Consider the following 18495-nt stretch of genomic DNA (forward strand, 5'->3'; position numbering starts at 1 on the left):
GAACCACAGCTACCTACAACAAAATGTACAAACTTCAAAGAGTAGAACTTCATTTATGTAAAGTTCAGAAAAAGGCAAAACAAACACGTCATTTTAGAGATGTAGGCATGTGAAGTAGCAGTATATAGAAAGGCAGGAAATTATCAGAAAAACCAGGATCTTGGGCATATCAGGGAAGGCAAGAGAATGTGATCAGGAAAGGATACACAAAAAGAGTCTCGGGTATTGGAAATAACTCGATTTCTTGATCTGGGCCTAGGATGTTTGCTTTTTTAAACGTGTTATTAAACTGCGCATTTGTGTTATGCACTTTTGGGGATGTTTTCTATATTTCAAAATGAAAAATATTTTAAAGATTTATTTATTTATTAGAGAGAGTGTGCACATGTGTATGAGTGGTGCTGGGGGGAGGAGGGAGGGAGAGAATCTCAAGCAGATTCCCTGCTGAGCACACAGCCTGGCACGGGGCTCCATCTCTGAACCTGAGACCATGGTCTGAGCCAAAAGCAAGAGTCGGATGCTCAAGTGACTGAGCCTCCCAGGTGCCCCAAAATGAAAAATATTTTTAAAAATCTAATGAAGCATGTTTTGTCCATATTGGAAAAGCCACTGAAACTAGAGATTCTTTCCCTGGAATCCATAGACCCAGTCTAAGAATAGCTTTTAGGCGGTCTGTGGATCCCTGAAATCCTAAACAAAATTACATAGCTGTGTACATGCACAATCTTATGCACCAGGGGTCCAAATCTGTCATTAGATTCTTGTAAGAGGTCTATAACCCCCAAAGTGTGAAGAACCACTGATCTACACACTGTGTCTACTGTCAGAAAACTCTGAGTACTTTTCCCTCTACACACTGAATGTTGATTTTATTCACATTACTGAAGCCACAGAAGTTCTTCAAAAAAAAGTCTATGTATTTGTAATTGTGGCCTTAAGAGATACGAAAAAGTTCAAGGTGAAAAAATGTGCAGATGTGGGGAAAACAATCAGCAGAAATAACTGTGCAGCAAAAACACTTCTTGATTCTCCAGTATGAGTTTTCTGCTGAGTCATTTGTTTACTCATTAATTCATCATGTTTCACATTAGGCAGAGACATGGCTTCATTTTCGGATGTCTGGAGTCCATGTGCTCAAGCCACTGCATAATGCAGATGAAGTGAAATGAATAAGAAGCCATAATGCAACTATGGAGACAAAGGGACTGATGAAAGGAAAAAGAATACAAAATGATTAAAGGAAAAAAGATACAAATGAAAATCGAGAAAGGTTTCCTTGGGTTCTTTCCACCAAGATATATTCATCTTATTGTTAGCAGGAATAGGGTAACATTAAATAACACGTATGTTCTCAATCCTACAAATGAAAAAGCGTAGCAATTACTTCAGACCACATATCTGGTGACGGACTGCCCCATCCTTCACAGCACATGTTTCACATAAGATGCTGTGCACATTTCCTATCTCTCTAAGCTTTAAAACTGTCAGGAACTAAAACAAAGAATTCACGTAACAAGCAATGTTTCCTCAAAGTTTCAGAGCTCATTCTTTTTTATCATTTTCCATATGTATAACATTTTTTTTAAAGATATCGAATAATCACATATCTTTCACCACATCTCTAAACCCATTACCAGAAGTTCCCCCATCAGCTGATCCTTGCTACAAGGAAAAAAACTTTGTAGATTTGTTATCTCCAAAACTAGTATTACCTCAGCATCTTTCATTAAACTTTTTTTTTTTCAATTATTAGTGATCCATAAAACAGATTCAAAAAACCTGCTAACTCTGTTGCAGTGTACATGATGAATCTAAGGTACTAACGTGAGGACTGATTTTGGGGCCCCTCTTTAGAATGCATTGCGATCACATGTTCATCACACATGTATTAGTCTCTCCATTTAGGCATCTATAAGCTTGTTTTTTTTAAAAAAAGTTCTTGCTCCAAAGTCAACTCCTGTATTCTTGTAACACAGCATACATAAACAAAATCAGAATCATCACTCTGTTACATAGGAGAGAGAACTACATCAGAGAGAACAATGCATTAGAGTACTGTTTGTAAAATTCCACTGGGTGATTGGGGTGAACGGCTCCCTATCACATTTTAGGGGGGAAGACCAATACGACTCTCAGAGCCATTCTAAGGTTCTAAGAACCCACTAATATTCCAGTTTGTCATCCGGCTGACTGAACTTGGGTTCTTTTCAGAAGTCATGATATAATAAATTGTATAGGACATGGACTTTATGAATACAAATAAAAGGTGAAATAATCTGAAAAAGATGTTAATCCTCAAGTAGATCAACTTAACATGACATCTGCCATTACTTAGTTAGCATACACTTAATTTGGGAGCTATCCATACAAATGGGGAAATTTAACAAGTTTTATTGAATCAGCACCTCTATATGATCCATTGCTTTCTGCCATACAGACTGCTTCTCCTCTGCACTGTGTCCAGGAATGGATAAGATATTGTGAATGTAGTTAAAGACTTCTTCCTGAAGAACACGAGACAATACAACTTATTCATTAATTCACTCAAGCAATAGTCAGTCACTATCCACTATCTGTACTAGTCTTGGTAAGTATCTATTATTTGGAGCTGGTAAACCATTTATAGATAAACTGCTGGAAAACTGACACTAAAGAGAATGAGTTTAATGTTTAGGGTACACTCTTGGAAGTTGCAAATCCATTCCAATTAATTTTGGTCTCAATTTCACTAACCAAATGAGGGAATATCATATACTTTTATCTTTGGTGGACCCTATCCACATTCCTAATTTCATCTCACATCACTCTTGCCCTTCTCTATTATCCTTGTCCCTATCCTGGAATACTTTTTTGCTGGTTCTTTGCTTGACTGGCTTCACCTCAAATTCCAAAACTCAGTCTCTATGTCACCTTCCCTGGCTGCTCTGTAGAAGTCAGTTTCCCCAGTATCTCAAGTTGCACCCATTTTCTCTTCACTCATCACATCTGTAATTAAGTATTTGGTTTCCTTACTGTCAGTCTCCATCACTAAACTGTAAGTTCTAAAGTTGTAGCAAATATATCTGTTTTAATGATCAGTGTATACTTGGCTAATAGTAGGCACTCAACAAAAACCTGGTGAATAAATGAAGAAAACCTTGAATCAGCAAACACATGTCCCAACATTTCTACTGAATAGCTATACCTACTTAATAGTTATTTCTACTCGATAAGGGGAGGGGAGGACTGAGTAAGAAAAAAGGGTAAAGCAGTATCATAGCTCACCTCCCTTAGCGGGTCACGTAAGTAGCAATCAATTATTTTGTCATATTGGTGTTCTCGTTCATACATAAACTCGCAAATTTGATAGCTAGAACATAAAAGGAAAAACTTCAGAGTACCAACAGGCAGGCAGTTATTAGCTTATTGTTTCAAGAAGTTTGCTTACAGAGGTTAGTATTAGGAAAAATGAATATAGTAGGTGTGATTTCTACTGTGAAATGGAAGTTATAATATCTAAGGGAGAGGAGTATCTGCCATTCCTCTAAATACAGGTTTAAAATGCTGCTGAACATGAATATTATGTTTATAAGAAATTTAAAAGCTGGGTACAAAATAAGTGTTAAAGCAACAATGTGTTACATAAAAACAGTTAATATATGAGTTATCAATTAACTATGTCAAGTTTCTCTGTTCAGAAATGAAATACTCAACAAATGAGATAAATAATAGTGTTAACATATTGGACCTTATTTGGTATATTAAATTCTGCACTGTTTAGAATATGTATGAATAAGTGACTCAAAAATCTATAAAATAATGGAACTTTTAAGTAAACAAAACTAAAATTATAAATCATAAGACTTATTTCATTTTCATACTAAAACAAATGTACAAGCACTTCAAATTTACTCAGTGTTAATTTCTGCAAATGTTACTTAATTTCTAGACTTGAAAGACAAAAACTTTTGCATTTAGGTTTTTTGTTGTCATTTGCATAGCTTTCTTAATTAAAAATGGGCAATGCGTCAACTGGCTTCCAGTTAGAGAAATGTAACTTAGTAAATGGGAATTAATGTATAACTTAAAAACCACTTACAATTCTGCTTTTTCTGCCATCCGGATGAGCCGACTCTCTTCAAACTGAACTATGCCTCCAGCCTGCAGCAATTCTAAAAGGACCTGAACATTTAAAATAAACAAGTAAAACACTCTGGAATCCACTTTTATTTACTAGCTCCGTTAAGAGTCCATTCAGTCACACAAACCATAACTTTTTTTTTTTTTTTGTCCTTATTAGTTGATGTTTTGGCTTGGCTTTCCCATGTATGAGGTACAGAAAACTACTATTATAATGATGATGATACTGTAATTAGGTCTTATAAAAAGATAAATGGCTCTATTTTTCAAACATGGAAGGAATGCCACGGTGTTTGTAAATAAAGCCTTATTAGAATATCTAATTAACCCTCCACTAAGCCAAAAATGTCCATATATTTATCTGGTGCTTTTATGTCTCATGGTTCTTTAAAATCTATTGTCCACAGGTAGTATCCATGTTTACATGTTAATTTCTCTACTTATACTTAAACATTGGGGTTTCTTAGAGCAGCATTATTCACAAGAGCCAAAAGGTGGAAACAACCCAAATGTCCACCAATGGAGGAATGGATATACAAAATATAGTATATGCATATAATGGAATATTATTCAGCCTTAGAAGGGAATGAAATTCTGACACATGCTATAACATGGATGAACCTTAAAAACATAATAGTAAAATAAGCCAGTCACAAAAGGACAAATACAGTTTGATTCCATTTATATGAAGAACCCAAAGTAGTCAAATTCACAGAGACAGAAAGTAGAATGGTAGTTGTCAGGGGCTGAGGAAGGTGGCAATGGGGATTTATTGTTTAATGGGTAGAGAGTCTCAATTCAGGAAGATAAAGGTCTGAAGATGGATGGTGATGATGGTTGCCCAACAATGAGATATACTTAAAGCCACTGAAATATACACTTAAAATGGTTAAAATAAATTTTATGGTATATATATTTTACCATAAAAACAAACCCAAAACACTGGGGTTCATAAAATTAATTTTTACCACAACAAGCAGATGAATAAAAAAGTGGTTAGGATGTTGAGACTGAATCATCAATATTTTTAAATAAACCTCAAAAGATAACAGAATCATTACATAGTCACTAGAACAATTGAGGAAGCTTTCTCTTATATTTAAGTTCAAGATCCAAAGTAATATGCCCCTTCCAGAACTTCAGGAAACCATTTAACAAAGTATTTTTCTAACACAGGAAACTGATTACTTTCAAGTTAAAGAAAGACAAAAAGGGGGAGAAGAAATGAAACCTATCCATACTTTACTCTTCAGAACCCTAATTCAGTCCATTTTGAGCACTATAATGTACTGTTATATAGAACTATGGAGTGAACCCATCTATTGGGAGCCTCAGTTTGGAATACCATAATAGAAATGTCATTGCTGAAGCCAGTCTTACCAACTGAACAGAGCTGTTATATTTTCAGGAATTGTGTAAGCCAGTTGTTGAGCACAGCAATTGTTAAATAATTAAAATTTTAAAAAGTAATTAATATGCAAAACTCACCACTTCCTAATTATTTTACTACATTTTACTATGTATGCTCTTGAGGTTAGTTACTGCAGCTGTAGGGTGGAAATATTATATAAGGGTGTGGCATCTCTTCCCAGTTCTATGTTTAGTAACATCATGTTGGTAGGCTGAAATCAGCCATGAGGGGAGTACTTACACTATGGAAATTAGCAAATGCTGTAAAAATCAAGTGTTGCTGTATTTTTAAAGGGGTGTAAAACAAACAAAAAGAAGAGTACGTGACACAGAGCCCATGTGCCCCACAAAGCCTACAATGTTTACTCTTTGGCCCTTTACAAAAAAAAAAAATTGCAATCCCTGGGTAGGAGAGTGATGAAAATAGGCAATCAAATTTAAAAGTGTGCATGTCATAGTCATTATACTGTGAATAGCACAAAAAACTAAGGAATTATTTTTCTAGTATTCAAGAACTGATTGAGCACAGAAGTCACTTCACTGATGAATGTGTGAGGTTCTGTCATGCTTCCACTGTTGTGCCTTCATCTTATTCATTTAAATACTGAAAATATCAACCAACATTCGGATCAGAACTACACCTGGGGAAGCAGTTGTAAAATTTTAGCAGCATACCACCAGAAAAACACTCAAAAATACTGCAGACACAAATTTTTATATATAACACATGATACATGAGTGCTGGATTAGAAGGGATGGAAGTGGGTTCTAACTTTAGTTATGCATTTGAGCAATTTACTGCATCAGTTTTCTGTATTTCTCAAATGAGTTGAGAAAAAAACCTAGTCTCAAAGGGGACTTCCAAAAACAGAGCATTACTATACGAGGATTACTTTTCAAAGTTTGACTTTTATGTTTAGATTTGGTTTTTATTTCTGTTTAATTATTTATATTAAAAGTGTTTATCATTTTATATAAACACCATGCAGCCCATGATTCACTTTTCCTGCCACGAGAGAAACAGGGGCACAGTGAGGGGTCCACATTATCTGTATTCAATATAATTTGAGATAACCAAAATTTAACAGCTGTTCTCGCCCCAAGTTAGTCTGCAGCAGTCACTGGGCCACAGCTGTGCAGAGAAAAGGGTCACTGTTGCTATCCTATGTTCTTTGAGTCTCAACCTTGCAGCTGTTGAGCACTATTACCGTAAAAAAAAACACCAGCGTAGCTCTCAAAGTACTTCTATTTTGTAGCTTGCTTATCTGACAAACTCTGGCCATCAATGTAGCTTGCTTATCTGACAAACTCTGGCCATCAATGTTAAATAGGCTCTCTTAATGCTCACAGTTATAGTAGGTAAGCTTTGAAGGAATCGTACTCCTGCAAGAGACGCTCAAGAAAGTGGCCTAAGTAGAAAGAAGTGGTAATCAAACAGTTACAATCTCACAGCGATTAGTGGAGGGACAGATGGATTCTAGTCCCCAGCAATGTTTACCCTAACGCAGGGGGGCTACAGAACACTCCTTAAAGTTGAAGGGGATCCTGCAGCCTTTCTGGTTCAAAGCCATAGCAGCTAGGAGTGGGTATCAGATAAACGGCCGGAGGAGAAAGGACACAACAGGTGTCAACTGCTGCTACTTCATGGAGAAGGATGAGTAACTCTCTTTGGTGTCATGCTGGATGCAAGACAGGTCCAGCCTGCCTAGGAATTTAGTCTGATATAAATTCTTTACAAAGGTACCTCTAACAACCATCCACACTATTTCCTGGTTGCCACTATCTAGCTGAGTATTAGAGTTTGGCACAAGTTACTTTCCCTTACGTTTCATGAGGTCTAGCACAGAAGCGTTCTTTCTAGCTTATTCTGTCCTCTTTCCCATCCTTTAGCAAGCAGAGTTCCAGTAGTTCATACCTGCTGTCTTTCAGAGTGTCGGGAGTCATCATCAGGACTACAGAGGAATTCAAGGACCTGGTCAAAGAAAAGGTATTTTCTTTGTTGGATATTAACATGGATGCCATAACACTGTAGTCATGAAAACAACAATAACTACCCTTTCAATATCATCAATTCATTCACACTGGGCCATAACAGACACCACAGATATATGGTATCTTCCTCACTGACTGGCCTATTACATGGCACAGCTGGCTCAAGTATGTTAACAACTTAATATGTATCTGTCTTATCATTACTGTTCCGAAACATGGCAGGAAGACAGTGCCGTCCGCACACCTTAACCTTAAGATCCCTGATACCAAGGACCGAGCAAAGCATGGACTTTATAGAGTCAGGCCACTTGAATTTGAGTCTTAACCTCATTAACACTTAATAACAACACTTATCGCTAATAACACTTATTAGGTAGGGACTTGGATGAGTGACATAACCTCTGTAGGCTTTAGTTTCCTCATCGGCATAATCGAGCGTAACAACTATACCAATCTCAGGACTACCATTACAATGGCGATGAGTTAACACATACATATAAAACCCTGGAACAGGGGCGCTTGGGTGGCTCAGTCAGTTAGGCGTCTGCTTTTGGCTCAGGTCATGATCCCGGGATCAAGCCCCGCATCGGGCTCCCTGCTCAGCCAGGAGCCTGCCGCTACCTCTACCTCTGCCACTTCCCCTGCTTGTGCTCTCTCTCTCAAATGAATAAATAAAATCTTTAGGACAAAACAAAAAAACCCTGGAACAGAACCTGGTATTATGAAGTGCTCAATAAATGCTAGTCATTATTGGTAACTTTCTCCAGATAAAAAGGGTTTTCTTTGCCACCTGTGGATATATAGAAGATATTTAACTGGGATTAGGAGATACCTTCAGAGTCAAAGTCATTTATAAGGAAATTCAGTCTTTCTAATAGTGATCTCTCTTCCAGATGATCAACATCATAGACATGCTACCAATGAGATGCGTGACTTTTAAATTCAAAAATTCTTGAGCAAACAATTCTAGGCAATTTAGAGCAACAGAATAACAGAAAAAAAAATTTCTATAAGCCAATCTCTACAAGCCATACTCCCAAGATAGCAAGTTACTAGGCAAAATCATACTATCCAGACACAACGTTAAAAAAAAAAAAACCAACTAATTTAATCCAAATTAAAACCAGAACAGGCTCCTACCTGATAAGATATTTAGCCTCTAGGCTATTATATTAAAAAAATGTACAGTCCAGTCAATTTTTCTATGAACAGTAAACATAATGAAAACAATTCTCATCATTAAAGACACTCACCTGATCAAAAAGGGTTCTGTTTACAAACAATGTATTGTCTGGCTTTGCAAGCTGCCGGGCAAGGAATGTAAAGAGACATCCTACTTGTGAGGGAGTAAAATCGGAATTCTCCACCATAACCTGGTGAGCAAAAGAGACCATTTATTCAATATACCATCTGGTTTGACACAAAATTGTATCATTAGAAAGGTGGTGGGAAGCCTCATTACTAAAGACTCATGAAAAGATTCTTTTATAGGCTGTGCAACAATTGAGTTCGATGCCATTTTAGAGAAGGAGCACAAACTACTTTCATATTCTGAAAGGAAAACATTTTAGTGATTTTTGGCGTATTTCTAAGCACAATCTGTATGAGAACTGAATTGCCAGAGGTGGCTTTCAAAGAAATATTAAACATGTTTCCCTCTGGAATTCTTAAAAGAGAATCCTTCTAAAGTTAAATTTAAATTACATTTAAGTAACCCTACTTAAAGGGAAAGAAGGGAGTCGTTCTGGGGTTTAAAAGTAAGGTAACCTGAAGGCACAGGAAAAGATGTTCAACATCACTAATCATTGGGGAAATGCAAGTCAAGACCACAATGATGTACCATCTCACACCCGTCAGAATGGCTAGTATCAGAAAGACAAGAAATAGCAAGTGTTAAGCAAGGATGTGGATAAAAGGAAAGACTCATGCACTATGGGTGGGACTGTAATTGGTGCAGCCACTGTGGAAAACAATATGGCGGTTCCTCAAAAAATTTAAAAAAGTGTGATCCAGGAATTCCATCTCTAAGTATTTATCTGAAGAAAACAAAAACCCTAATTCAGAAAGATATATGCACCCCTATGTTTACTGCAGCATTACTTACAATGGCCAAGACATGGAAGCAGCTTAAATTCCATCAATAGATGAATGGATAAAGAAGAGAAATAGGAAATACCAGCACGCAGGCATTGTGCTGGACATATTCTGGTCATGTTAAAACAACGACACACACAAAAAAATCCTCACAGTCTCTGCTTACAGGAAACTGCAGGCAGGAAAATAAACATGTAAACAATTACCATACAGTGTGCCATGTGTAGCATGAAGTGTTGTATGAACATGGAGAAGGAGCAACTAATCAAACTGAAAGTGTGGAAAGGATTCTAAAAGAGTTTCTCATGGATGATATTTGAGTTATGTCTTGGAAAATGGTTAGGAATTTGCCAGGCAGAGAAAGGGAAAGAAAGGCATGACAGGATGAAAGAAAACGCACACAAAGAACATAAGACATAAAGATGACACAGTTCGGTGAATTGCAATAATTTAATATGGTTGAGAAGTTCGTAATACAGAGGGTGTGTGTGCCACAGGGGGTGTGTTAGGGGTAGGAGAGGAGAGCAGTTATAGAGAAGTAATCGGGGACCAGAAAATACAGAAGGATCTTGGATGTCATGTTCAACAACTTTACAGGAGTATGGCAGAAACTAGTACTTGTGCTCCAACATCTGCTCTTCCCTCCTAACTTAGAACTCCTCATTTTAGGCTAAACACATGGTCACCCATAATAAAGAGTACATTTCTCAGTCTCTCTTAACAGCTGAGAAGCAATATATCTAAGTTCTGATCAACATGTTATAAGTTGAATTGTAGTATACAACTTCTAAAAAGTCTTCTTAAAGAGAGGGAACTCTCTTCTTCATCTCTTTCTGCATTCAGACTGGCTAGAATGTCGAGGTGATGGCTGGAGCCCAAGAAGGTATTTTGGACCAAAAGACAGGAACCATATACTAAGAATAACAACAGTTAAAGCAGAAGGCATCTGCATCCCTGATAAGTTTGTGAAGCCACTCTACTAGAACAGGTTGCTGACCTCCAGACTTTTATGAGAAAAATAAATTCCCTTCATAATTAAACTACTGTTATTTTGAATCTCTCTCACAGCAGAACTTAATTCCAACTGATCCAATACGTAGCCACAGAAGAATAAAAGAAAGGCAAGATCACAAATTAAAGGAGGACAAGATTAGGTATAGAGAGACCATTTAGGAAATCCAAGTAAAAATTCTCCACACCACCTACCTGGATCAAACTGGCATTATTTGGGGACTTAGCGATCCTATTCTCATACTCATCACTGCCTATCTTAAAACGTCAATAAACAGCTCAAATAAGGTATATAAATGTGCTTTAAAATTATAAAGAACTATTATAAATGTAATGCATTAATGTCATACATAATTAGAGAACATTTTAATTTTGGTCTCTTGTCCAAAATAATCTAAAACTCGCTAAGAGGAAGAAATCTCCATTTCACAGCCAAATGGACAAGATTCTAAGATTTCAACTACAAGAAGAAACTGGCCTTATCCAAGCTGTGCAGATGGAAAGGAAAAGAATCTGTCTCTGCATTCATTCATTAGCAGCAGAGTGGATCTCAAAATAACTTTGGACTGAATCTAGTTAGATTTAAACTGAGATGATCCTCTCTGTGTACCTCTAATCATTCTGAAGTTGTACCTATCATCTTAGTGCCCCAGTCAAATGAGAGCACCACCTTAGCAACACAGCAATGCTGGTATGAAGATTCTTCACATTAATTATTTTCTCAAAGGATTCTGAAGTTAGTCACTATTATTTCACATAATCATACCAATATAGCAACTACCACAATATGCATTTCACAGCAGTACCCTATATCTATCTAGTCTACAGCTGAGATAAATTAAATTTTTTTTTAAAGAATGATTAGTATTTCATTCAGGTTTGGAAGACAAAGATATCACAATTTAAATGATTTCAACACACTGCTTCATTAAATAAGATCATTTTAGAACTTGCTATAAAACAATTCAACTTTCTTAAAATAAACATTAATACAGGGGCACCTGGGTGGCTCAGTTGGTTAAGTATATGATTCTGGCTCAGGTCATGATCTCAGGGTCATGAGACTGAGCCCTGCGTCAGGCTCCACACTGGGCATGGAGTCTGCTTAAGATTCTCTCTATCCCTCTCCCTGTGCCCCTTGCCCCCCTAAAAACAAACAAGCAAACAAACAAACATCAATACAAAGACATCTATTCTCTGAATACTTACTTTCAACAAAATATCCACAATTCGTTGTTGATATTCTACAGCTTGCTTGTCATTTTTAAAATCTTCAAAAGTCTAACAGGAAGAAATTTTTAAAAATTATTATTATTTGCACATTTTAGAAGGAAACAAGATATGAAATTCTTATTAATAGGTAAAATCCCAAATAAGGTAACCATTCCTCATCAGGTTTTTCCTTATATACCTTTAAATAGTAAGTTGCTTTTAGCAAGTTAGGTAGAAAGCTATAGCATTTACTATTGCATGGTATCCTGGGACTTTAAAAATGAATAACAAGTATAAAAATATAGCAACTGCCATACAAGCAAAAAGTGATTTGAGAAAGTTCACAGGCAATGAAAAAGAAAAAACACTAATGACAAAAGGCAATTTGTGAACAAGGGTTTGAGAAGATGAACTATATGTTACATGCTCTGCCATCATTCCAACTATGCTATTTGGAAGTAATAACTGACGTACAGTTTATTAACTTTCCTGAAAAATAACTTTCATCATTTCCATGACAACTAAAAAAAATGATGTTCAATGATAGACATTTTCTAAAAATTATGGTAAAACTGTCACAATGTTAAAATCCTCAAGCCTACACACATACAAGGACTAGGTATCTTATTTTCAAAACACTGCCACGTATAGCCCTTTTATGTCCCTGGGCAAGTAGAGCCAAATATATTTTGAACAGAACATGCACCAAAGTAAATGACAGCATCAGATTCTGAAAATACCTAATACCTATAAAATGCATATATGAGAATAAGAATTGTGTTTACTACCAAAAAATCAAAATGAAATTATTAAATAATAAAAATGATGAGAGACTTGAATATCTTTCCCATGGTTTTCACTTAGCACATGTGGGTCTTAGAAATGTTTGAATCCATACAGCAATAATTTACTGCTTATTTTCCTAAAAAAATAAACTATATGTTGTCCCATTAAAAATTAAAAATTAAATGAGTAGATTTAAAAAAAGGAATTTCACAGCCATGAACTTTCAAGACTACATCACTTTCAAGACTACATCACGGTTACATTCAACCAAAATACTGCTATTCTTTAAATGGGCCCTGAACTTCCCTAACTTCTCCCAAGTACCTCTGCTCATGATGTTCTCCAGTTAGCATGCCCTTCCTTCTACTTTCCTGACACACACTAAGTGCTTTAAACAAATGGATGCTCGATTGTCTACTTAATGACAGAGAAAAACAAAATCTTTTTTTTTTTTAAACTCTTCCTTCACCTAGACTACTTTGCTGCCAGTTAGTTGAAAAATGCTGAGATGAATTACCAAGGAGACCGTAAGAACTCTGAATCTGGAAACTCAAATAGAAGATATTTTAATGTTTAAGTGAGTTAAATATTACCCTGCCTAGTTCTAAGGTGAACTAGAAAGTCTCTCAGTTCTCTCTGCAGGTTTACAAAAACAACAAACATGAACACACTAACGCAAACACATACTTCTATCCCACCCCATCTTGCCAAAGTAAGATGTCACTGTGCAGATACAAATAGAAGGTATTATCTGCTAATACAAGTGCTATTCAACTAAAACACAAATCATGGAGAATTAACATATGTATAAAAAGGAACAGCAGTGACAGCTAGTAAAAAAGAATTTCTTATCCATTTTCCTTTTCGGCAGCATATATTCACTGCTTTGAAACAGATATTGAAAGCTTACTTCTATAAACATAATTAAGTGGTGATATACCACAGTATGAATATTATGATATAAATAATGACATATTTTGGTTGAAGTTAACAGCTGCCACTAACATGGCACATCACTGTTAAAACATCATCATTCCATAAAGATGCTTCTACTTACACAATGCTTGGTAACAGGAATAACGCAAAGATGTCCTAATGGAGAATGACACAGTTTGTGAAGCACAAAGGCATACAAGCCACCCATGGGAGAAAAGACATGAACAAAAGTAAAGTAAGAGAAATAGAAAACATAAATGAAAAGAACTAAGAAAATAAAATTTAAATAAAGTAAAAGAGATCAGAGAAAAGGTGACAAATATAGAAGATAAAGATAATACAATATACAAATAACTGCAGTTTAAGATGAAATACAAAATAATGAAGCAGAAAAAGCATTTAAATCTGTAATTCAAGAAAACTTTTTTTTTTTAAAGATTTTATTTATTTATTTGACAGAGAGAGGCACAGCGAGAGAGGGAATACAAGCAGGGGGAGTGGGAGAAGCAGGCTTCCCATGGAGCTGGGAGCCCGATGCGGGGCTCGATCCCAGGACCCTGGGATCATGACCTGAGCCGAAGGCAGACGCTTAATGACTGAGCCACCCAGGCGCCCCTCAAGAAAACATTCTTGAAATAAAGACTTGAATTGACACATTGAAAAGGCTTACAGTATACATGGTAAAAATTACCCAGAACAGTCAATTCTGAGTGGTATCTTAGAACAAAACTATTAGTCTTTAAAGACAAACCAGACTGGTAGAAAACATTTGCTAAGCTTATGTAATCTGACAAAGAACTTGTATTTAAAATTTTTAAAGAACTTTCAAAACCAGGCAAGAAAATAAACACAATTAAAAAAAAAATTTGAACAGGGGCACCTGGGTGGCTCAGTCATTAAGTGCCTGCCTTTGGCTCAGGTCGTGATCCCAGGGTGCTGGGATCGAGCCCCACATCAGGCTCCCTGCTCCGCGGGAAGCCTGCTTCTCCCTCTCCCTCTGCTGCTCCCCCTGCTTGTGTTCCCTCTCTCGCTGTCTCGCTCACTGTCAAATAAATAAAAAATAAAAAAAAATCTTTAAAAAAATTTGAACAGATATTTCACCAGAGAATATACGGATGACAAACATATCTTCTCTACTGATCTTTTTTAATGAAAAAAAATGCTTAGTATCATTAATCAGAAGGAAAATATTAAATAAAAACCACAAGATACCACTACACACCTTTTAGAATGGTAATTTTAAAACGATCAACTCTAGCAAGTGTTGGTGAGATGAAGGAACTGATTGATACTCATCTATACTACTAGTAGGAATGTAAAATGGTAGAACCACTTTAGAAAACAGCCCGTCAGTTTCTGACAAAGTAAAAGAATACATTTAACAAATGACCCAGCAATTCTATCCTTTGAGATTTACTCAAGAGAAACAGAAATATATGTCCACACTAATAATAGCCTAAAACACAAAGCAACTCCAAGGACCATCTACTGGTGAACAGATCGGCAAACTGTATATCCATAACATGGAAAATTACACAGCTATAAAAAGGAACAACCTGGTTTGGGAGAAGATGGCGACAGAGTAGAAGGACCTTAGGCTCGCCTAGTCCCACAAATACAACTAGATAACTACCAAATCATCCTACATACACCAGAAATTGACCTGAAGACTGACAGAACAAACTCCACCACTAAAGGGAGAAAAGAGGCTACACTGAAGAAGGCATAAAGCGTGGAGATGTGGTTTAGGGGAGCAACGGACTGAAGCTGCTGTGAAGGGGCGGGAGGGAGGTCGCAGAGAAGGGCGGGGGTTGGGGAGGGAAGGAGCACCCAGGGGAATGCACAAGGAGAATGTTTCCCCAGAGCCACTGGCTTGGAAAATGAGAGGGGCTGAATTTTAGGACTTCTTACAACCAGAAGGGCTTAAAGCCTGGAATTTTAAAGGTCAGCAGGCTTGGCTGGGATAGAGCCTAGAAGGTACTGCACTACTCCTGGAGAGAAGGCAGGCAAACAATTTGGAGGCAGATATCATGGAAACAGCAATCTGAGGAGTGCCTGGGGCACACAGTGGGAGATTATTTGCCAGTCTTGACCACGTCCCTGAGAGGCAACGTTCATGGACATATCCCTTCAGGAACAAAGGAGCTGGCTGGTGCCATTTCTGTACAAACACAGAGCCACCTGAAGGAAGCAGTGCAGTGCTACACTGGCTGCCTAACTTGCTTATACCAAGCCCCACCCTTATGTGCTCTAATAGAACTGCCCTTCCCAGTCACACTTGCCTCAGTCCCAAGTGGGTGGGCCCCTCCCCAAGAAGATCAGCATAAACCCCCGCCCACATTGTCACCTGACCAGAGAGTTTTGCAGGGCCTCAGTTCCAGTGTAGGTGGTGACAGGTCTCATTTCACAAGCAGATCAGAGCACACCTAGTTAAAACTCGCCACATTCAGGCCAGGGATGAAACACTGCTCACAGCAGGCAAGGAGAGACTCTGCAGATGACTAGCCTGCAGGATAGTGCAGCCAGAACACAACAGAGCACACATAGTGCACACTGGTGAACTCCCTGAAGTGATAGGCCCTGGGTACTACATGACCTCTTCACTGTAAGGCCATTACTTTCAGGAGCAGTACACATAACTGGCTTTTCTAATACTTATAAGGCAGCAGCAATTTATTATTTTTTTTTAAAGATTTTTTTTCTTTCTTTATTTGACAGCGAGAGCGCACAAGTAGGCAGCAGGGAAAGGGAGAAGCAGGCTCTCTGCTGAGCAGCAGGCAGAGGGAAAGGGAGGAGCAGGCAGAGGGAAAGGGAGAAGCAGGCCCTCTGCTGAGCAGGAGCCCCTATGTGGGGCTCAATTCCAGGACCCTGGGATCATGACCCGAGCTGAAGGCAGCAGCTTAACCGACTGAGCCATCCAGGCGCCCAAGGCAGCAGCAATTTAGACAAAATGTGAAGAGAGGAATTTATCCTAAATGAAAGAACAAGATAAGGCCACAGGCAGAGATCTAATTGAAACAGATATACGTAACATGCCTGATGGAGAATTTAAAGTAACAACCATAAGAATACTCACTGGGTTTGAGAAAAGAATAGAAGACATCAATAAGACCCTTACCACAAACATGTAAGAGTTAAAAAAAGAATCAAAGATGAAGAGCCCAATAAATGAGATTAGAAACACACCTGATGCAATGAACAGCAGGCTGGAAGAAGCAGAAGAATGAATTGATGACTTAGAAGAAAAAGTAACAGAAAGCAATGAAGCCGAACAAAAGAGAGAAAGAAGAATTATGCAAAACAAGAATAGACTCAGGGAACTCAGTGACTCTACTAAATATAGTAACATTCATATTACAGGAGTCCTAGAAGAAGAAAGAGAAAAGGGGGCAGAAAATTTATTTGAAGAAATAATAGCTGAAAACTTCCCTAATCTGGGGCAGGGAACAGACATACAGATCCAGGAGGCAGAAAGAACTCCCATCAAAATCAACAAAAGCAGCTCAAAACCAAGACATACTGAAATTAAAGTTGCAAAATATAGTGATAAAGAAAAAATCTTAAAAGCAACAAAAGAAGTCATTAACTTACAAGGGAAAACCCATTAGGCTAGGGTTTTCCATTGAAAGAGATTTTTCAACAGAAACTTGGCAAGCCAGAAGAGAGTAGCACGAGACATTCAAAATGCTGAATAGGAAAAATCTGCAGCCAAGAATGCTCTATCCGGTAAGGCTACCATTTGGAATAGAAGGGGAGATAAAGAGTTTTCCTGACAAAAACCAAAAGAGTTTGTGATGACTAAACTAGCCCTGCAAGAAATATTAAAGGGGACTCTTTAATATTGAGTGGAAAGGAGAAAACAAAAGTGACAGTATAAATACAGGAAACACAAAGCAGTAAACATGAATATTTCTGCAAAACTCGGTCAAGGAACTCACACACACAAAAGGATATAAACTATAATAACATATACTCAAAATGTGCGGAGAGGAGAAAAGAATGGGTGCAAATTTGAACAACCATCAACTTAATATAGACTGCTATTTGCAGAAGAGGTTATATACAAACCTAATGGTAACCAATATCAAAACCCACTAATAAACATCAAAGAATAAAGAGAAAGAAATCCAAATGTACACTAAAGAAAACCAGCAAAACATGAAAGAGAGAAAGACAAGAAAGGATCAGGGGCACCTGGGTGGCTCAGTTGGTTAAGCGACTGCCTTTGGCTCAGGTCATGATCTCAGGGTCCTGGGATGGAGCCCCGTATCAGGCTCCCTGCTCGGCAGGAAGCCTGCTTCTCCCTTTCCCACTCCCCCTGCTTCTGTTCCCTCTTTCGCTCTCTCTGTCAAATAAATAAATAAAATCTTAAAAAAAAAAAAAAGACAAGAAAGGATCACAGAAAATCTTCCAAAACAACCACAAGTAATAAAATGGCAATTAATACATATCAATAATAACTCTGAATGTAAATGGACTAAACGTTCCAATCAAAAGACACAGGGTGTCAGAATGGATAAGAAAACAAGACCCATCTACATGGGGCTAATTTTAGACCTAAAGACACTTTTTATATATATATATATATATATATATTTTTTTTTTTTAGATTTTATTTATTTATCAGAGAGAGGCAGGCAGAGGCAGAAGCAGGCCCCTTGCTAAGCAAGGAGCCCCATGTGGGACTCGATCCCAGGACTCTGGGATCATGACCTGAGATGAAAGCAGACGCTTAACTGACTGAGCCACCCAGGCGTCCCGACCAAGACACTTTTAGATTGAAATTGAGGAGATGGAGAAATATTTATCATGCAAATGGATGTCAAAAGAAAGCTGGAATAGCAATACTTATATTGGACAAACTAGGCTTTAAAACAGACTGTAACAAGAGACAAAGAAGGGCACTATATAATAATAAAGGGAACAATCCAACAA

General features: G+C 37.5%; 1 protein-coding gene across 3 annotated transcripts in view; it reads right to left on the reverse strand.

Moving 5' to 3' along the window:
• VPS8 (VPS8 subunit of CORVET complex) overlaps positions 1–18495 on the reverse strand; it is a 237786-nt gene that overhangs the window by 111555 nt on the left and 107736 nt on the right. For all 3 annotated transcript variants that reach the window (XM_044914623.1, XM_044914617.1, XM_044914619.1), the window contains 6 exons: positions 11836–11907; positions 8775–8894; positions 7445–7501; positions 4079–4161; positions 3265–3349; positions 2406–2504 (listed from right to left, as the gene is read on the reverse strand). In XM_044914623.1, the coding sequence (XP_044770558.1) occupies positions 2406–2504; positions 3265–3349; positions 4079–4161; positions 7445–7501; positions 8775–8894; positions 11836–11907 (516 nt within the window). The remainder of the gene's footprint in view (positions 1–2405; positions 2505–3264; positions 3350–4078; positions 4162–7444; positions 7502–8774; positions 8895–11835; positions 11908–18495) is intronic.

This window comes from Neomonachus schauinslandi, chromosome 1, assembly GCF_002201575.2.
Source record: "Neomonachus schauinslandi chromosome 1, ASM220157v2, whole genome shotgun sequence".
In the NCBI taxonomy this organism is placed as follows: domain Eukaryota; kingdom Metazoa; phylum Chordata; class Mammalia; order Carnivora; family Phocidae; genus Neomonachus; species Neomonachus schauinslandi.